At 42.0% G+C, this 22,062-nt stretch overlaps 1 protein-coding gene across 7 annotated transcripts in view; it reads right to left on the bottom strand.

Annotated features, from left to right (window-relative positions):
* Positions 1-22,062, bottom strand: part of kank1a (KN motif and ankyrin repeat domains 1a) — a 275,855-nt gene that overhangs the window by 61,478 nt on the left and 192,315 nt on the right. For 6 of the 7 annotated variants that reach the window (XM_078569204.1, XM_078569188.1, XM_078569180.1 and 3 more), the window contains one exon: positions 318-2,993. In XM_078569204.1, coding sequence (XP_078425330.1) covers positions 318-2,993 — 2,676 coding nt within the window. Of the gene's footprint in view, positions 1-317; positions 2,994-3,874; positions 4,083-22,062 lie in introns of those variants that run through there. The other variant, XM_078569211.1, reaches the window with a different exon arrangement.

Below are 22,062 nucleotides of genomic sequence, written 5' to 3'. Positions count from 1 at the left end.
CAAAAGATTTTAAGTCATACTGGATCACAAATTATAAAATCTATCTAGCACATGTAATTGTGTAGTTTCACTTGATGTTACGAAGGTTGTAATCACTGAACAAAAAGGTAGAAGAGCGATGAAAATTCCATTTAGCTACGAGCATACACAAATTGGTTTAATTGAACTGAAAGTTGATTTCAAAATGGGATGGCAAACGTTTAAAACTAAAGGTAGCCCAATTTATAAGTTTTACAATTAGTCAATGAGGAAACACATCAAAACATTGCTTTCAGTTACAAAGGTATGTATCCATGTGTATTAGACTTGCAACTAACCTGTAATGACAGTGTCTGCACAAGGGTTGACAACATCACTGTTCTTTATTTCCTCAGTGCTCCCAAGTTTCATGACAGAATTTATAGAAGTCAGCGTATTGATAAGCTGGGAGTTGAGAGATCCAATCTGTGAGTGGGGTTGTCCAAATGCATCGGCTAGCTCAGTATAATTTTCAGCCAGTAGCATCTGCTGCTCCTGTAACAACTTTTGCACACGCTCAACGTAATGGTTCAATGTGGATTCTGTCTCTGGATTCGGCATGGGATCAGTCTCTTGACTTTTTGCAGCAAACACAGACTCATCACCAACACCAATGCTTTTTGTGCGAGGAGTCACAGGTTGATGATTAATTGTGCCACAACCAATATTTCTCGTTTTCAAACCAACAAGATAGTTCTCATTTATGCGCAACTGCCCAACTCCAAAATCTTTTGTCTTAACAGATGACTTCTCCAAATCAATATCATAAGTGGCGGTTGTGCCTACACCAATGGAGCGAGTTTTAACAGCTGCATTGATATCTTTCACTCTACCATCTCCCACAGCTACAGTTCGCGTTTCAATGACTGCAGTGTTGGTCTCTTTATTGTAATTGCTCACAATGGTATTGGTAGTGGAGTCTGCAACTGTTATTAGCTCAGTATTTGTGCACTGATTCAATCTATCTACGTCTGCGTGGGTTTGTTGGGTTTCAGTTTGGGGTACTGCCATTACAGCTGAATCGACTGTATAAACCTGTACAGTGTTAGTACTAGAGGACATCAGTTCTTTTGGTTGGCAAACAATAACATCCACTGAACAATCACCACACCCTACTGATTTAGATCCCTTGGTTGGAAGAACATTTTCTCTCATCTTGATAAGATCTTGATCTTGCATACACCCTTCTGTGTTTATGGCCACATCTGAGAAACTTTTCTCCATCCCACAATTCATAGTTTTATCACACATTATAACATGATGACCTACACCCATATCCTGCAATTCCACCTTCTCATGTACAACCCAGCAGTTCAATGGTATATCTGGTCCTACAGCAACATCTTGGAAAACAGGCCTACAAGTGACTCCAGTGCTACGTGTTTGCTGTTGAGTGCCTACACAAGCATCACAATAGTTTACATGGTCACCAACCATTTGGTTTTTTGTTTGTACTATTGCTTGTACTGATGCACTGGAGACTAGTGGTTGTGCCATTACATATTTATCTGCCTTTTTCCTAGATCCAGCAACCTGCAGCTCCAGTTTCAGTTTACTCATCTCCACTTCATGTGTGGTTTCCTTTAACTGCACCTCAAGCCTATAAATTTTCTCTTTTAGTGCGTCGATGGTCTGCTGCTGCAGTTCAATTTCCACCTCTGCCTCTGTGGTGATACCTAACAGAGTCTCAGTGACACCAACACTGGCATCTGTCTGCTTGACAACTGCCCCAACTGCAACATCTTTGAAATGTCTTGCAGATCGATGGTAAACCACAAATTCATTCATGTTCACATCTGTTCCTACAGCTATGGACCTGTACTCTCTTGTTTTCACCAGCGGTGGTGTACACATTCTACTGCTGGTCTGCTTCTCATCACTACTGTCCTGTATCTTTTTTTCAAGAGCCTGCATTTCTGCTGTCAGTTGCCTGAACTCCTCCATTCTCAATGAACTCTGTTCTAAACTTTCCATTTCATCCTCTGAGTCAATGTGTAGTTCTCCTCCCTGCTTCGTCTGGAGCAATTGTTCAAAATGATCTGCATTTCCTGCACTGTAAGATCGCTTTCGAAATCCTGATGCGGCATTCTGATTTGAAATCTTTTGGCTTTTCAGCTGTGCTGTTAATTGCCTTCTTTCTTCTTGTAACACTGAAATTTTTACCTGTAGGATTGGAATTGTTTTCACTTGCTCCTCAAGCTCTTTGAGTCGTCGAAGTGCAACTACCATTTGCTCCCTGATGTGCTGAAGATGCATTGGGGTGACATTTGTGACAGGTGTGGTGATACCTGAACTTAAAGGACTGTGACGAATGGAACTGCCCATTGACGAATTGAAATAAGGGTTATAATCTCCATTTGCCTGGAAACCATTATGAATTTGCTGAGAATTTGGGGATACTTGATTCAGTCCAGTGGATCCTGCAAATGAAGCTAAAGAATTGGTAGAGCCCATGCCTCCAAAACTTGCAAACCTCGGTCGGCGTGCATCCCCAACAGTTGACTGCATGATCAATCGCTCTTGTTCCAACCTTCTACGGGTTTCCATCAGAGTTTTCTCAACATGGAAATTATGTGCTGTTGGCCTCGGTGAAGGCGGTGGCAACAGTTTGTTTTCTTGAACAGATAAAAATGCTGCTGATGTCTCAATACCACCTCTTATTTGAGGAGGATGCTGACTTCTTGCACCAATAAATAAAGATGGTGACAATTTGTTATCTTCACTGTTGGAGGAGGACAGGGATTCTGTTGATGTCCATCCACTGACCTGATCTCCAGTGTTTCGAGGGTTTGCAGGCGTTTTAGCCACTTTGGGCTTTCTTTTAATATTCAGTTTCTTTATGGTGTTTCCTCTTTGTATATCATCTACATATTTAAGAAAATCCAGGTCTATTTGAAAGCCATAAGGAGTTTCCACAGAATATGGAGACTGTAGATCCTTTTCATCTTCTCCATTTAAAGATCCCTCTCCTTTTTCTGTTGGGGAAAATAAAAATATAATAATTTAATAAAACAGTCTGCCTTTAGACAAAGCCATATTTCAAAAAAATGGTCAAAGTTTTCAAGAATTTCCTTTGAAACATCACTTTAACTGAGCAATCCTAATTGAGAAAGTTTAACACAAAGCACGCACAGTCTTGCTTTTAAGAATAACTATTTCGTATGACAGGATTTTAATAACTCGCTTTACTGTGAAATGCCACATTTAGCTGATAAAGATCCACCTCTGCAGATATCTTCATTAGCAGCAAGCTATGAAATTCTGTTGAAACTGATCTTGATATAACTTCAGGAGCACAAATCTTTGGAGCTTAACTGATGTGCATTAATCAGGTGACTACATGCACTGCAGCAAACCATATGGTAAAAGATTCCTCTGGGGAACAGAAAGGGTAAATATATAAACTGTTCCTACTAAAACCAGAACACTACTGCCTTCAGTCTTTTCTTTCCCTCCAAAAGAGAGGAAAGGAGAATTCAAATTTTACTAACTTAAGAGAGTTTAAAATCTGTCCACCCTCTTGTGTTTAAGCAACAGCGTTTTTTTTGTGGTCACAGTAGTCCCAATCAGATTTTGCTCCGCTGAGCACACTCACTAAAAATATGCAGTCAGACCTGTTTCCGACATGGTCTGAAATTCCACAGCTAGAAGAGGAACTGCCTAATCAAATATCAGGGTAGAACCATCGTAATAAACTCTGGCATAAAATTATCCACCCTAACTAATTATTGCACATTACTGAGCAGTTTAAAATGGTTACACACCATAAAAGAACGGCTCCCGTTTCAGACTCATTAACTGTGCTAGTTTTGGCCTATACAACTAAACAGGAAAGGAGAATTCCATTACTTACGACTGCAGACAAGCAACTGTGAAGAAACAAGATCCAGCTTCTGAAATGGTGGCCAAGTTTATGTAGCATATATATCCAAACTTTTTTTCCTCTCTCTTCCCCCCCACCTCCTCACCCCGCAAGAAACAAATTTCTCTTGTAATCTATGATACAGGGCTTCAGACACTTTCAGCAAACTTCAACTAAACTGAAAGAGCTATCAACTGAAGCCCTGCCTGCCCTAACTCATGCTGTGCCCTATAAGGGAAAATTCCAGTATTAGTGTAAACTTAGCCAAGTACAGCACACCGTAGCATAGGCTGGGCTCACACCAATGAAATCTCTGTTTTTCAAAATATCCCCAGTTCTCCCACCTGCTGCTGAACACTGTCTTTTTGAATGGAAACAGAGCTCCTTCTGTTCATTCAAATTGAAATATAAAAACCAGTACACATTGTACAATATAACATGGCTTGAATGAGGGACAAAAGCATACAACTAAATTTGATTTTTTTAAAACAAAACTGTAGCAGTAATATTAAACTATAAACATCAGTTCCAATTGTTAAGCCTCAAATTTCCTCCCAACATCTCAAAATGCTTCGCTAAATAGAAAAATAGTCATGTGAAATTTGAAGTGCTTTAAACATTTCTAAAGGCTTCTTTTGAAATTATAGCCCTGATTTTAAACTTGGGCCAGGATACATAACGGTTTACGGCCAGAGCGAGTGGATTTCAACTCCCAGACCTCAGCTGAGGCATTGCCATGTGGTTCTACCTGAAGCCGTGAACATGACATCACCACTGACCACTTGGAATATAAATTCATGAGGACAGCTGCGTGGGATGTCAGGCAATGATTGGAGACCCATGGAAACAGTTCGCAGCAAAGTAAGTGGGATTCGGGTGAGGGGAATTGAGAAAATCAAAGTTTTCGGATCAAGGGATGGGGGAACCCCAGTATTGGAGGAATCCAGGATTATGGGTGACTTAAGGTACCCATGGCCAACAAGAAACCAATAAAAAGTAAAGAAGAAAAACAAACTCCCAAGGGCCTCCTGTGCCAAGGGTGCTTTTTGCCAACAGCTTTCACTGGCAAGTTCAAGACTGCGCAGGCCTTAGTTGAGCCCACAGCTCAAATGGTGTGTATGCCTTGAATAAGTCATCAGACATGACTTGGCCTTTTACATCAGGCCCCAGCTTCTCTACAGCAAATAGCCCAAATTAACAAAACAACCTCCATTAATATAGCGTCTCTAACAGAGCAAAACATTCCAAGGCACTTAAGACAAGTTAAGACTGAAGGATGGGTGGCATGTCGGGGCATAATGGGGAATCCTGGCATAGCGTAATCTGCCCACCTGCACCATTCCCAAGGTTAAAATCAGGCCTAATGGACAAAAAGAAAAACCTCAATGAACCAGCTTTTATACTTTGTTACTGTTCTAACCACATTTATAAATGTAATTACCATCATGCTAACAAAGCTTTCCTTAATAGCAAGAATAGGTTTTGGTGCTCGAGGAGGGGGAGGGGGGAAATCTCCCTGCAACTAGACGCAGATCTTCCGGTCTCTGGATGGCTGGATACTGGACGTACCTTGGAAGATGCGCTACAGGCCTCCTTGGAAGTTTCATTGCAAGGACTCCGTGGGAGTTGCCCTGAAGGTTTGAACTTCAGATCAACAATTCCCCTAGAGCCTCTGGAAAAAGTCTGCAACTTGAGTTAGTGTCGGAGAAATCGGACGGTTTTGACTTACTTACCTGAATAGTTACCCAGGAAAAAAACCTAGTCTAACACCTGGCTAAGTATACAACTGATCCTCAGTCACTCACATTGACCACCTGACTACCCTCAACTAGCCCCTGACCCGGCCCAACTCCCCTGCAAACCATCTTACCACCCTACCCCATTATCCACTTACCTCAACCACTCTACCCCATTACCCACTTACCTCACCCACTCTACCCCATTACCCTCCACACTTACCATCTCTCCATAGCTTTTCAAAGCACTCTGGAACATTTAAACTCTACTTACTGGAATATGGCAGCTAGTGCTATGAAAAGGGGGCACGGCTTCTGCGCAGATTCTCTGCGATGCTTCCCATTGAGGTTTGCTGCACTGGGTCGGAAGATCCCTCAAAAATTGGAAAAAGGGAAGTGTGCATTTTATTTCATCTGATCAGGGTCCGAAATGGGGTTTCCAATCCTGATTGGAAGATCTGGGCCATTATTTTGTATTTTAGCCAATGCACAATAATTGCAGACTCTCAAATACTTAAGGTGAAAATACTAATTTAAAGTAAGCACCTTCTAGTTGGGCAATTTGTTTCCCACACCATTTGATGTAAACTGCCGAATCAATTTTTCAAAGAACGAAATTTAAAAGTGCATTTACATATCTCCTTTCAAGTCCTTGAGAGGTCCCAAAGCACTTCATAACCAATAAGTTACATTTGAAGAGTAACTGCTGCCGTTATGTAAAACACAACAATCAAATTGCAAACAAGGTCTTGAAAACAGCAATGAGATGACTGACAGCGAATTTGTTTTGTGGGAGTTAGTGAATAGATAAATATTATACAGGACAATACACAGGACACAGAGTTCAAAATAATTAATAAGCTTCAATAAGTACCTCAGAGGCTTTAATGATCAAAAATAATTCACAAAGTATGACATAACTTATGTTAATGTAACAACCTTGGTATTACATGTTGTGATACAAGGATTTCATGCTAAAAGTAGAACAATGCTGTTCTAAAAATAAATCATCATGCATGCTGCCTTGTACTGGCCAGTACTGCTGTGGGGGCCAAAGCTCCAATGGCACAATGTATCCAGATGTGCGCACAATAACTGGTTTTCATGCTAAATTTGCCTGAAATACAATCATACTCATGTGCCTGCAATCCATTTACTGTTCAAACAGAGGCATTTAGCAGTGCTTTTTCTCTTTATTCCATGTCCATGGACCCAAATGCTTTTCACTTGACATACTTAGTGTGACACGACACTCTCAGGCTAGAGAAGCTGCACCCACTCTGTAGGTATGGTACAGATGGCAAGGTCACCAGTACAGCTTAGATTTTAGATTTTTATCAAACATTCCTTTCGAGTTTCCTTTGTAAACAAGATTTCTTGTCATTTTCAACTTCATCAAAATTACTGGATACAGATATAGTAAATCACCTGCAAAATTAAACCCATCCAAATAGGAATGGCACTGCCACAAGTTTTTAACATTCCGATATGAAGCTCACTCAGGCTTTAAAAACTGAAAGATATCTGCAGTCGCCACCACAAACACACTTAAACAACTTAACACAGATCATATGAAGTAACATTAATTTGTCCCTCTAATATTTTGATAGGATTGTTCAGGTGTAGGAATCACCTCTTCTTCCCATTTCCAGCTGAGTGCTTGTTTTAGTAATTATCACCTGCGGTGCTACTAGTGTCTTTTCCCATGATAGAGGGAGAGCAATATCTATGTGCCACTCTCCTACTTTCAGTGAACTGTTACTTGCATCAAGCTCCCCTGTGTAATTTAGAAATCTAAAGCATGTTATGACGTGGCAGATGATGTGTGCCAGGCGGATCAAATCCATGAGGGAAACTTGATCACGCAATCACAACTGTTTTGCAATTTGTATTTTATTTAGAGACGCGTGCCCTGAATTCAGTAGCAACAAGTCTACCAAGACTTGAGATTTCTTTTTAGAAAACGAAATGAAACATTTATTAACAGAAGAAAAGATTTCAAGCACATATACAGGTCTACAAATTACTGCTATAATAACTCCTAAAATCCCTAATTAATCTGGCTTCGAGTTACACCTCCATTAAGGAAACAGTAAACAAATAGATTTAAACAGAGCCAGGCAAGTAAACACAATACCCTGGACAGTAGAATTCAAAGTGGCTTTTCCCAGTTTCCGTAGACAGCAGGCTTGATGCACAAATACTGGGGGCTTTTCACACTTCTGGTAGATCTTACAGTGCCTTTCCTGACACATAGCCTCTTCTCCTTTTTACATGTTTCTCCCTTTTAATGTAAATCCCAATGTTCCCATATGGTCTTTGGAATTTTACCTTTCTCATAATATAAATATTTTCATGGTGCTAATATTATCAGTAACCTTTAGGAAAAAATAAACACACTGCTTGGCCTAGCTTCTCTGGCGAGGTGTAACATCCTACCATCTCTGAAATTCAAACTACCCCGATTTATCTAAAAATGCAAATGCTCCTAACCTCACATTCTAAGACTACAGCCATGTTTACGTATTTAGCATTTCAAACCGAGCTCCTTTTGATGAATCTAAGCCTCCAGGCCAGTTGTCTCCAATTCAATTAAATCCCACACACACAAACTATCCAAACCCCACTATTAACTTACTTTTACAATAAATCACAAGAATATTGTGAGAATTATTATAATTTCGTGACAAACTAATATGGGAAACCAGCTCCCTTTAGCTGGATGACTCGTGCAGAACCTCACATTTTCTTGGTGTACAAAGCTCCAACCATCAGGACATCTGCATGATTGAATTCAGCTGACAACATCTGCCAACAGCTGTACTCCTATAATGTAAAAAGCACCTTGAATGCAGCAACTTGCATAAAAAGTAAACATAATACATCTACATTAAAAATTTTAAACCAAATTAGGTTTTCAAATGCGTATTTCAGTCATACTCTTTAGAACGTATGATACCTCAATCAGATTGCAATCTAGCAATACAGACAGAAGTTGATTTCTGGGTCTGTGTTGAGTTAGCTGATCTCTGTGCAGTAGCATAGCGCATCACAATTGGCCTCAGTGTCAACAAAAGGTTGAGGGCAGTGATTGTTATTGTGTGCACTGCTTGGGAAATCAGGTGCATTCAAACCAAGGTTCAATCAGAATCTTTTCTTTCTATCCTGCCATCCCACCATTTCACCCACGCCCCCACCAAACCACCAAACAAAATTCAAAGATGAACAGCCAGTCGGCACTCAAACAATTGTCATTTATTCTTTGGAGAATAATAATTTGACATGTGAAAACTTGTCTGGCAACCCACATGAGTATTCACATAAATTGAAGTAAAAAGCAGTTTCTGTTTAGGTGATCAGAAGCTTGCTTCAGACACGGTTGCCCCAAATAACTGTGTTGAAGATCCACGTAGTATGAAGTACATACTGGATCACAAATCTTTGGAATCCACAGTGTTGATTATGTAATTTCTTTAATCACTAAGCATTAAGATTGTATTAATGAAAGAATGCAGATGTAAGATCCCACAGGCTAGACAGAGCACAGCAGCTGCACTTTTCTAGTTTTTCATATTTGCCAGACTTGGTCAGGTGCCACGAGATTACAATAAATCAAATTCTGCTTTTATTATACGAGATTCTAGGATTTAAAAAAATATTTGTTCATGGGATGTGGGCATCACTGTCTCGACTAGCATTTATTGCCCATCTCTAATTGCCCTCGAGGTGGTGGTGACGAGCTGCCTTCTTGAACCGCTGCAGTCCATGTGGTGTAGGTGCACCCACAGTGCTGTTAGGCAAGAAGCTCCAGGATTTTGACCCAGTGACAGTGAAGGAACAGCGATATATTTTCAAGTCAGGATGGTGAATGGCTTGGAGCTTCTAGGTGACACTCCCATTTGTCTGCTGTCCTTGTCCTTCTAGATGGTAGTGGTCATGGGTTTGGAAGGTGCTGTCAAAGGAGGCTTGGTGAGTTCCTGCAGTACATCTTGTAGATAGTCCACACTGCTGCCATTGTGTGTCGGTGGTGGAGGGAATGCACGTTTATGGACGGGGTGCCAGTCAAGAGGGCTGCTTTGTCCTGGATGGTGTCAAGCTTCTTGAGTGTTGTGGGAGCTGCGCTCATCCAGGCAAGTGGAGAGTATTCCATCACACTCCTGATTTGTGCCTTGCAGATAGTGGACAGACTTTGGGGAGTCAGGAAATGAGTTTCTTGCTGCAGGATTCCTAGCCTTGGACCTGCTCTTGCAGGCACAGTATTTATATGGTTAGTTCAATTCAATTTCTGGTCAATGGTAACTCCCAGGATGTTGATAGTGGGGCATTCAGCGATGGTAATGCCACTGAATGTCAAGGGATGATGGTTAGATATTCCCTTGTTGGAGATGATTATCGCCCGGCACTTGTGTGGCGCAAATGTTATTTGCCACCGTCAACCCAAGCCTGGATATTGTCCAGGTCTTGCTGCATTTGGTTGTGGACTGCTTCAGTATCTGAGGAGTCGTGAATGGTGCTGAACATTATGCAATCATCAGCGAACATCTCCACTTCTTATGATGGAAGGAAGGTCATTGATGAAACAGCTGAAGATGATTGGGCCTGGCACACAACCCTGAGGAACCCCTGCAGTGATGTCTGGAACAATCACAACCATCTTTCTATCTGCTAGTTATGACTTCAACCAGCGGAGAGCTCCCCCCACCCCACCCTAGCAGGACCCAAACTGAGCATCAGTGCTATCTTAGCAATAACCTACTCACTGATGATGACCCCTTCCATCACTTTACTGATGATCGAGAGTCGGCTGATGGGGTGGTAATTGGCTGGGTTGGATGTGTCTGGCTTTTGGTGTACAGGACATACCTGGGCAATTTTCCACACTGCTGGGTAGATGCCAGTGTTGTAGCTGTACTGGAACAGCCTGGCTAGGGGTACAGCAAGTTCTGGAGCACAAGCCTTCAGTATTATTGCCAGGAACCATAGCTTTTGCACTATCCAGTGCCTTCAGCCATTTCTTCAGCTGTGGAGTGAATCGAATTGGCTGAAAACTGGCATCTGTAATGCTGGGGAACTCTGGCGGAGGGAGAGATAGATCATTCACGAGGCACTTCTGACTGAAGATTGTTGCAAATGCTTCAGCCTTGTCGTTTGCAATGATGTGCTGGGCTCCCCCATCACTGAGGATGGGGAAATTTGTGGTGTCTCCTCCTCCAGGTTAGTTGTTTAATTGTCCACCACCACTCACGACTGGATGTGACAGCAATGCAGAGTTTAGATCTGATCTGTTGGTTCTAGAAACACTTAGCTCTATCACTTGCTCCTTATGCTGTTTGGCACACAAGTAGTCCTGTGTTGTAGCTTCACCAGGTTAACAGCTCATTTTTAGGTATGTCTGGTGTTGCTCCAGGCATGCCCTCTTGCATTCTTCATTGAACCAGGATTGATCCCCTGGCTTGGTGGTAATGGTGGAGTGTGGGATATGCTGAGCCATGAGGTTACAATTGTGTTTGAGTACAATTCTGCTGCTGCTGATGTCCCACAGTGCCTCATGGATATCCAGTTTTGAGTTGCTAGATCCGTTCAAAATCTATCGCATTTAGAACAGTGGTGGTGCCACACAACATGATGGAGGGTATCCTCAATGTGAAGATGGGACTTCGTCTCCACAAGGACTGTCTGGTGGTCACTCCTACTGATACTGTCATGGACAGGTACATCTGCAGCAGACAGTTTGGTGAGGATGAGGTTAAGTATGCTTTTCCCTCTTGTTGATTCCCTCACCACCTGCCACAGACCCAGTCTAGCAGTTATGTGCTTTAGGACACAGCCAGCTTGCTCTATCATGGTGTTACTGAGGCACTGTTGGTGATGGACATTGAAGATCCCCGCCTGGACTACATTCCCCCACCTAGACTACATTCTGCACCCTTTCCATGCTTAGTGCTTCCTCCAAGTGGTGTTCAACATGGAGTACTGATTCATCAGCTGAGGTGGTGGTGTGGGTAGCAGTACGTTGTAGTGGTAATCAGCAGGAGGTTTCCTTTCCCATGTTTGGCCTGATGCCATGAGGCTTCATGGTGTCCAGAGCTGATGCTGAGGACTCCCAGGGCAACTCGCTCCTGACTGTATACCACTGTGCCGCCACCTCTGCTGGGCCTGCGGGGGTGATGGTGTCATCTGGGGCATAGTCACACTCATCATACCTTAGAGACAATGTCAGGCTGTTGCTTCACTAGTCTGTGAGACAGCTCTCCCAATTTTGGCACAAGCCCCCAGATGTTAATAAGGATGGCTTTCTAGGATTGACACAGCTGAATTTACCTTTGTTGTTCCCAGTGCCTAGGTCGATGCCAAATGGTCTGTCCAGTTCCATTGCTTTTAGACTTTTTAGTGGTTTGATACAACTGAAAAGGCTTGCTAAGCAATTTCAGAGGGCATTTAAGAGTCAACCACATCGCTGTGGATCTGGAGTTGCATGTAGGCCAGACCAGGTAAGGACAGCAAATTTCCTTCTCTAAAGGACATTAGTGAACCAGATGTGTTTTTATGATGATTGACAATGGTTTCATGGTCATGCGATGAAAGTATAATAATTTTCATAATATTTTTCTGGTTTATTGTGAAGTAGGTTTATTGGGGTAAGTATAGTTGAGTGTGTGTGTGATTGAATTACATTTGGAGTCAAGTAAACTTCAAGTTTGAAATCATCAAAAGAAGCTAGGTGCTTGACATTTTAATGAGTAGACATGGATGTTGGCTTAGCATGTAAGGTGTGAAGGGAATTTGCATTTTTAGATAAATGAAGAGATTTGGATTTCAAAGCGATCTCAGGCTGTTTACAACTAGCCAGATAAGCAAGGCTATGGAATGTGTTTATTTTTCCCAAGGTTACTGACAATATATTGGCAACATGAAAGTTTTTATATTATGAGGAAGATATAATTTCAAAGATATATGAAACAATAACATTACATATTGAAAAGAGAGAAACATATATAAAGGAGAATGAAAGGCTGTGTGTCAGAAGACCATATAAGATCTAACAGGAGTGTGTGTGAAATGACCCTAATGAAGCTTCCAGCATTTGTACATAAGTCTGCTATACAACGAAACTGAAGTTGGGAAAAAGCCATTTGGAATTCCACTGTCAAGTGGGCTTTGCATTAACTTGCTGATCCTGTTTTAAATCTAAAATCTATTTTGGACTGTTGCCTTAAAGGAAATGTAACTGGGAGCCAGGTTAATTAGGAATTTAAGGAGTTATTATAGAAGTAAGTAACTGTAGTCTTATGTATGTACTTGAAATATTTTATATGTTGTTAATAAGTACTTGAATTTAATTTTTAAAATCTCTAAAGGTCTTGGTGGACTTGTTACTTCTGAATTCAGTGTACACATCTCGTAATTAATACAAATTGCAAAACTGCTACGATAGCATGACCAAGTTTCCCTTGTGGATTTGGTCCGCCTGGCACACATCATTACCACGTCATAATAGTCATCAGATTTTTAACTGCAGATTTTTTAGTGGATTATTAGTCCACTGACAATGCCACTACCCCACCACCTCCCGCACCGTTTGCATTTCTGTCCATTTTCCTGTGAACATGTGATAGCCTCAATAGCCCCTCAGCCTGTGTTCAGCCATGATATCTCAGAAAATAAAATGAGCTGAATGAATGCTTTGAAAGGATTATGTCGCTTCACAACATGATAAACAATTGCTGAATCACCAATTTTGCATATTGAGTAATTTTGGTAGCAGCTCTTTGGGCAAAGACCATACAAGCAGAGAGTTATGAAATACTGACCCAGATGCAATTCTGACTTTTACAGTCAACACTGCTCTAGCCTATTTCAGGAATAGTGTTCCCTGGTAAAATTAACTCAATTTTAAATTAACCAGTTCCTTTAAATATACTGAAGGTCTGTTTAGTTAGTGAAGTACAAACAGATTTAGGCAGGATGCTATGTGCTCCCAAATGAAAAAAAAAAATCAATATTTGTTTTGAAATGCAGCTTGGTTGATTTTTAAAATTTGCAGCCATATACAATACACATGCAAACAGATTACATACATAACTAAATGCATTTTTTTGCTTGCTTTACATCTAAGAAACCTTCTAACATAACACGTTGCTGTAGTATCTAAAACCATAAAGAAAGTAACTGAAACGCTGTAACATTGTAGAGAATTTCTGGAATCCACTACTGGTGATCACATTCAAAAAATAGGAACAGTGAATTAGATTTTTTTAAGGTTAATAATGCACACTGCAGATTATGCATTAAAAATCATGCAAATGCGCACACTTCATTCTGATGTGATGCATGTGTTACATCTACTTATATTACTTTAATGGTCAATGGCTGCTTATCCATATTTGACTATAAAGCTTACCTTCCTGCCTTCTAACACGAGGTGATGTACTTGGTCAGTTCCTCCTGCCATTTTTTTTTTTGTTATCCCTTTCCCTGCTTCTAGGGTACTGCCAGTCTTAAAGATTTTGCAGATTAATAGCCCTGGACCCAGTATCATTTTTAAAAAAAACTTCCTACCACCAATTTAATACCTCTCCACTTCTGCTATCTTACATTTACAGCAAGTCACCTGTTGGTACTACCATGCAGGTCCTCGCTGCCACCATGGAATCCTCCCCCTGCTTTTGCTTCATCACAAGTCTTACGTATTGGACCCAGCATGTGTCTCTTCACTACCACCAAACCAACCGCCTCTCCAGCTTCTCTCCTCCAATCTGCCTCAGTTCTCTATTCCTGTTGAACACTGTCCTTTTGAATTTAGCTGTTTCTTCTGTTCATTCAAACTGAAATGTCAAACACTCTCACATGCCCTGTAATATAGCCTAGATTTAAAAAGAGCAGCACTAAAGACTTAAAGGTTTTTATAATTTTTCAAAAACTGTTGCAATGTCACAAAGTACTACTAAACTGCAGACTTTGCAGGATTGTTGAAGATAAGGGACCACAAAAAATCAGAACAGTGGAGTGTGGAGGAAGAAGCAAGCGTAGCAATGGCAAAGGGCAGACTGGGGCCAATACATTGGATGCCCATGCTGAAGGTGAGGCCCCAAATGTAGGAGGCATAAGTCATTCATTTGCCATTTAAATTTGGTGATGAGGCTGCAGGGTGGGAAGACAAGGTATTAATTTATGGACCAGTGTGGGTAAATAAGGGAAGAGATGGCAATAAGTAAAATGGTGAGGAGAGAAAAATTAGTACTGGGAGAAGCATGATCAGGGAAGGCTGAAGAGGCTGGTAAACAACAGTGAGAGCAAATAAGAGAAGAGGGCAGTGAAGGGGGCCCAAGTAATGCAGTAAGCATAAGGAACTGACAATGGTCACCCAAGTAATGCAGTAAGCATAAGGTACTGACAATGGTTAGAAGATAGATAAAATGAGGGACAGAGGGGGTGAGGTCAAGAGATTTGGCAGAGGTAGGAAGTGAGAAGGGCAAGTTGGCAAGAGGAGCAGGTAGGCAAGAAGTCACAAGGGTGAGACAAAGAACAGGAAAGGCTATGAGACAAGAGAAACAGGAACTTTAGATATGTCAATCAGAAATGACAGACAGAACTAAGACCTCAGGAAAAGTAAACTGTGACAAGACATGGCGAAAGATAATAAAATAATAACAGAAATATGTTTTGTCCCACCCAGGACAATGAAAAAGTCCAAGAACAATATCACAGGCAAGGTGACCACAAAACTACAAAGGAAAAAAAGAGGGCATGGCAACACGACCTGTAATACTATGATAGACAGGTATAATGGAGCACATTCTACCATTTTCATGAGCAACATCATAAAGATACACTTATATAGTAAAGTACTATCGATGGTAGAATCCTCACACCTACTTCCAGCTCAGGTACTGTGCTATAATTTCTCACCTACTTCAAACCTCATTGTTGGTGGTATAGCCTCACTAACACCAATGCCCAACAACTACTTTCACATCTGTAAGCACTGCCCACCTCCACCCAGCTATTACTGAAACCCTCATTCATGTTCGTGTCCCTTCCAAATTCAATGATTTACACAGCCTGCTTTACACCTCCATTTTCTGGAAATTTCAGCTGATCCAAAACTCCAATGTCTGAGGGCAGAATTTAATGCTGGATGGATTTTACGGTCCTGCCGGTCAATGGACTTATGAACAGCTTGCCGCATTTTATGGCCCTGCCGCCGTGACGGTGCATAAAACTTTGCCCTATATCCTATCCAGCACTCCCATCATCTTTGGCCTCACTGGCTTAGACAGGCTCAGGGTCCCTTATAATTTGAATTGTTGTATTTAAATTCTTTCATGATCTTGCTTCGCCCCATCTCATAATTCCACCAGCTCCACAACCTCCAGCCCACCCACCACTCCCTCAAGCTGTTCTTCTGACTTCAGACTCTATTGCATCCTCTGTCCTCACCACGGCAGGCATGCCTTCAAGTCCTAGATGCCATACCCTGGTATTCCCACCTTAAAAGGAAAAAAGGAAGCGCATAAGTTTTAGACCCTCCTTAGCACCCACCTCTTTAAGCTCTCCTATTATCTCCTTCTTCTGGCTTCACATTTAGTTTATTTGCATTACACCTCTGTGAAACATCTTTCGAGGTGTTTTCCTATACTGAAAGGTTTTCTTATTAAGTGCAAGTTGATTTGCTGTCACGGTAAAGCTGCAAAGCCAATGCAGGGTGCGATCAGGAGCAGAAATTGTGGTTCAAGCTGTGATGCTTTCTTTGCTCATAAAAATACATTGGAAACTAACTGCCTTCACAAGTTAGTGGAAAAAAGAATTAAAAAATAATTAGGGTCAATGTTAGTTTGAATAATGGACCGCTCACTTTCTCTGAAATAGCTGGATAAGGAGCAACTACTGGGGTGTGGAAGCATTGGTTGACTCACACTGGAAAAATCAGACCAACTTCCTTCTAGTGATAAGTTGGCACCACTATCCTGACCAGTTCCTCCCTTTCCCATTGCCTTCTTGAGACATTAACTCGTTACTGGTGTTCAGTTACCACTTAGCTAGAACACATTTTTTATGGTCTGGAAACCATTTTAAACATGCAATGCTCTTTACAGCTGTTTTGCCATTGTCTACCATTAAGCCAATGCATGGTGACAGTAGACTAACTGCATTAAAAATAAACATTATTACCCAAGTACACGATTGGCAGACCTCAAAATGACAACAAAGCAAAAAAAAATCTTTCAGCTGTAAATTAGAGGGGAAAAAAAGGACAAAAAGTGATTGAACATAAGCAAGGGACAGAGCAAGAGATGGAGGGGTATGAACATATGTTCACAGTGGTACATTAAGGATTTTATAGCCTGCAAGGGCTTGGGTAACAAAATCATACTCCACTGAGGACATCAATGTAAATTTTGTGGGGGTGAAATTGGTCTTTGGTGCTGGTGCAAATTGGGCACTAGCGACTTAAATGCCCATTTAACACCTAATTTTTTTGCACCGGATTTGAGAAGGCGCCACTGGTGGTACTTCTCCAGTCTTTTGAGGCGTCTGCTGTTGGTGTCTAAGTCTCCGAAACATATAGGAGGTGGGATCGCTGCTGCTCAGTAAACCAATACCTTCACCTTGGGTTCAAGATCATGGCCCTCAGAAGGCTGAGCTGGCACATTGGAAGCGATGATGAATTTTGTCACCTGTGTCGGCCTTTGTTGAAAGGAGGTTCGCAATACATGAAAAAAGGTCTGCATTTTCCAAGGTCTCCTCACTGAGATGTGGGGAGATGTTGTGTTGTGGGAGCTCGCTGGAAGACTACCTTGGTTTTCCAGGTGTTTAGTGAAAGGCTAATTTTATCATGCTTCAGAAAGATACTGACCTGGAGCTCAGTGTTTGAGTGCATACAGAAACGTCATCTGCATACTGAAGCTCAATGATTGAGGCTTGGAATGATTTTGTTTTTGGCTTGTTTTTGGTTGAACAGTTTCCCATCTGTTCTGTTGATAATCTCCTTGCCTGTGGATAAGTTGCTGGAGGTGAGGTGCTTCATTGCAGTGAGGGAGATGGAGAAAATGGTTGGTACAATGCTGCAGCCTTATTTGACCCCAGTTGTCACTGTGGCTCTGTTGGTGAGGATCACGTCTTGCATTTTATTGCAGGGTAGGTGGAGGATGGCAAAAAATTTCTGAGGGCAGCCAAATTGGAGGAGGATAGTCCATACCCCTTCACAGTCGACAGAGTCAAAAACATTTTGGAGGTCAAAAAGGCCATGCGCAGCAATTAGTGCTGTTCTTTACATTCTTTTTGGATTTGCTGCACAGCAAAGATTTGTCTGTGGTGCCTCTTGAAATACACAGGGAAGAACCCCTCCTTTTTTTCAAAATAGTGCAGAGGAATCTTTCATTTCCACCTACGAGGGGAGACACGGCCTCAGTTTAACATCTCCTCTGAAAAACATCACCACCAAAAGTGAACCACTCTCTTCGTCTTGCACTCGCTTGGATTTTTAAAAATTAATTTACAGGATGTGGGTGCCACTGGCTAGACCAGCATTTATTGCCCATCCCTAATTGCCCTTGAGAAGGTGATGGTGAGCTGCCTTCTTGGACCGCTGCAGTCCACTTGGTGCAGGTACACCTATACTGCTGTTAGGAAGGGAGTTCTAGGATTTTGACCCAACCGACAGTGAAGGAATGGTGACATATTTCCAAGTCAGGATGGTGAGTAGCTGGGAGGGGAACTTCCAGTTGATGGTGTTCCCACGTATCTATTGCCCTTGTCCTTGCAGATAGCAGCGGTCCTGGGTTTGGAAGATGCTGCCTAAGGAATCTTGGTGAGTTTCTGCAGTGCATCTTGTAGATGGTACACACTGCTGCTACTGTGTGTCAGTGGTGGAGGGAGTGAATGTTTGTGGATGGGCTGCTTTGTCCTGGATGGCGTCAAGCTTCCAGTGTTGCTGGAGCTGCACTCATCCAGGCAAGTGGAGAGCATCTCCTGACTTGTGCCTTGTAGATGGTGGACAGGCTTTGGGGAGTCAGGTGGTGAGTTACTCGCCGCAGGGTTCCAAGCCTCTGCAGCCACAGTATTTATATGGCTAGTCCAGTTCAGTTTCTTGTCAATGGTAACCCCCAGGATGTTGATAGTGGGGGGTTTAGTGATGGTAATGCCATTGAATGTCAAGGAGCGATGGCTAGGTTTTCACTTGTTGGAGATGGTCATTGCCTGGCACTTGTGTGCAGCGAATGTTACTTGCCACTTGTCAGCACAAGCCTGGATATTGTTCGGGTCTTGCTGCATTTGGACATGGACTGCTTCAGTATCTGAGTCATCGTGATTGGTGCTGAACATTGTGCAATCATCAGCAAACATCCTCACTCCTGACCTTATGATGGAATGAAGGTCATTGATGAAGCAGCTGAAGGTGGTTGGGCTGAGGACACTACCCTGAGGAACTCCTGCAGTGATGTCCTGGAGCTGAGATGACTGACCTCCAACAACCACAACCACCTTCCTTTGTGCTAGGTATGACTCCAACCAATGGAGAGTTTTCCCCCTGATTCCCATTGACTTCAGTTCTGTTAGGGTGCCTTGACATCAAGGGCAGGCACTCTCACCTCTGGAGTTCAGCTCTTTAGTCCATGTTTGAACCAAGGCTGTAATGAAGTCAGAAGCTGAGTGACCCTGGCGGAATTCAAACTGTGCTTAAGTCTCTAGGGTGGATCTTGAATCCATAACTTCTGACTCAGAGATGTGAATGCTGCTAACTGAGCCACAGCTTACTCAAGAACCTGTACAAAAGCTTCCTCAGCGGTAATCTAGAATCAGCACTCAAGTTTTTTTTCAATTAAATCAGATTATTTGAAGGCACTGTTTTTGAAGTAAATAATTTGCCACTGAATAATTCTAGTACAAAGCAGGAGTCCAAGTTTGTTAACCAAAGAAGTTTCACCAAAGTCTTCAAGTGCTGGTAATAGTGGAGGCTCCGACCATTTTCCAAACCTTTCTGGTTATAGCCGCTGTGCGAGAGGACTCTTAATGTTTTACCATTGTTTTAAAAGGGAGAAAGGAATAATCTGAGTAATTACAGCCCAGTCAGACTAACCTTGGTAGTGGAAAAATTACTGGAACAAAATTCTGAGGGACAGGTTAAATTGTTTAGAAGGACATGGATTAATCAAAGGCAATCAGCACGGAAAGTACAGGGTATGATTAAGAAGTTTGCAGATGACACAAATATTGGCAGGAAGTTGTCAATGCACCAGGCAGGTGGGCAGAACAGTGACAAAATGGATTTCAATCCAGAGAAGTGAGAGGGAGTGCATTTGGGGAAGGTTAACAAGGCAAGGGAATGCACAACATAATGGTGGGAGACTGAAGTGTAGAGGAACAGAGGCACCTTGGAGAGCACATCCACAGCTCCCTGAAGGGGGTTGGACAGGTAGATATGGTGATCAAGAAGGCATACGGCACTTATGAGCTGAGGCACAGAATACAAGGGCTGGATGGTTATGCTGGGACTGTATAAAACATTGGTTAGTCCACAGCTGGAGTAATGTGTGCAGTTCTGGTCAATGCACTATAGTGATTGTGCTGGAGAGGCTACAAAAGAGATTTACAAGGATGTTGCCTGGATTGGAGAATTTTAAGTTGTGAGCGAAGATTGGATAGGGTACAGTTGTTTTCTTTGGAACAGAGGAGGCTGAGGAGACCTAACTAAAATATAAGATTATGAGGGGTCTAGATAAGAATGTCCCATCTCTCTTGGTTAAAAGGTCCATAACCAGGGGGCATAGATTTACCATAACAGGTAGGATTCATGGGTTTAGAGTGGATTCATGGGGAAAATCTTGCATCCTAAGGGTGGTGGTGATCTGGAACTCGCTGCCGAAAAAAGTGTGGTAGAGGCAGTAACTCTCGTAACATTTAACAAGTACTTTGATGGACACTTAAGGTAGCATAATCTAAAAGGCTGGTTGGCTTCTTGTTGGCCAATGCAGACATGATGGGCTGAGTGATTTCCGGTTCTGCAAATTTCTATGATGCTGAAATTACAATTCTAAGGCATTTTACATACTTGGGTGTATCTACAGCTCCGATTGCAGGAGGGTAATATTCATGTACTGGCTAACTCTCTCATGCTGATGATAGAATCAAAGGACTGATGAAAGTAAGGATTTACGATTCGGTCACCAGGTGAAGGGAGCCAAACTACAATGGGCTATAATGACAGGGAACTGAGTTAACACACACATAAAATGAGCCATGGGCGGAATCTTCTGCTGCCGCCAGCAGTGGGTATTGTGACGGATGGAGGAGCAAGATTTGGCAGGAAGCCAAAAATCAGTTCCCCAATGTTGGGAAATTAGTTTGGGATCTTGTTCTCCCCACTTTCATGGTGGCTTAAAGGGGGTCGAGGTTGCGGAGGGTGGTGGAAAAGAGTCAAGGAGCAGAGTGGAAGAGTGAATGGCTGTCCAGGTGCCATTTAATTATGGCACCCATATATTGTAGCCTATGAGGTAATGGCAGGGCAGGCCACTTCCTGGCAGCCCCGAGATTCAACGTACTCCTCACAGATGAGCTGAACAGCACAACATTTCGCACGTTCAGTTGCCCCGCTCTCCAGTGGAAGCCACTCAACTTCCACTCCAGCCACTGGACTTAGTCTCCAGAACAAATGATTCACCCTATGACTCTGGCAGACCACATGTGATTTTGGATATTTTACCTTTTGCAAGATACTTCTAGAATCTAGATCAACAAGTTACAGAATACTCAATTGTATCTGCAGATGTGTTCTCAAACATTGTGTACAAAGAACATTTTTATGTTTGGATCAAGATTTTTAAAAATGTTTTAAAAGGCAAGTTTATTCATTTTTGTACAACGGTGCATTGAAACTATTCTATTGAAACGCTTTTGGCAAAATTGATTAGATTTCAAAAATACCTTAATTGCATTTGACAATGAGCTTGATCACAATGACCACTCAAAACAAAAACTGGTGTTAAAAGAAATTGGTAACTGGAACATTGCCAATGGATTTTCTTTGAGCATTATGCACATCATACAATGCTTCAGTTTACTCTTATTGTATCAGGTACAGATTGAAGATGCTATAAAATGAATGCCAATGTGGTTTGTGTACATGGATGGACCTAATTCTGAGTAGTTGATAAATTGTGAGCAGTTAGAGAAAGCATTGCCCCATTATTTACTGTCAAAGTAAATGGTGAACCTAATGATGCTTGCCATTATTTGTGCAGATCCTACAGTCACTTCAGGCGTGGCACAGTAAGGTTAAAGACAGAAATTGAAAAGTTGCTCTGAGATGTACTGCTCCACCATTAGCTTCACAAAAACGGCAATTTGCCATCTGGCTCACTACAGAAATGCATTGAACAGCATGAAGTTGCCGACTTGTCCAGTAGGTTCAAAGTAAAGCTCACCACATTGTTAAATGTTGTTCAC

This window comes from Cetorhinus maximus, chromosome 2 (assembly GCF_964194155.1).
Source record: "Cetorhinus maximus chromosome 2, sCetMax3.hap1.1, whole genome shotgun sequence".
Lineage (NCBI taxonomy): Eukaryota > Metazoa > Chordata > Chondrichthyes > Lamniformes > Cetorhinidae > Cetorhinus > Cetorhinus maximus.
This window is presented reverse-complemented; position numbering and strand designations above follow the sequence as displayed.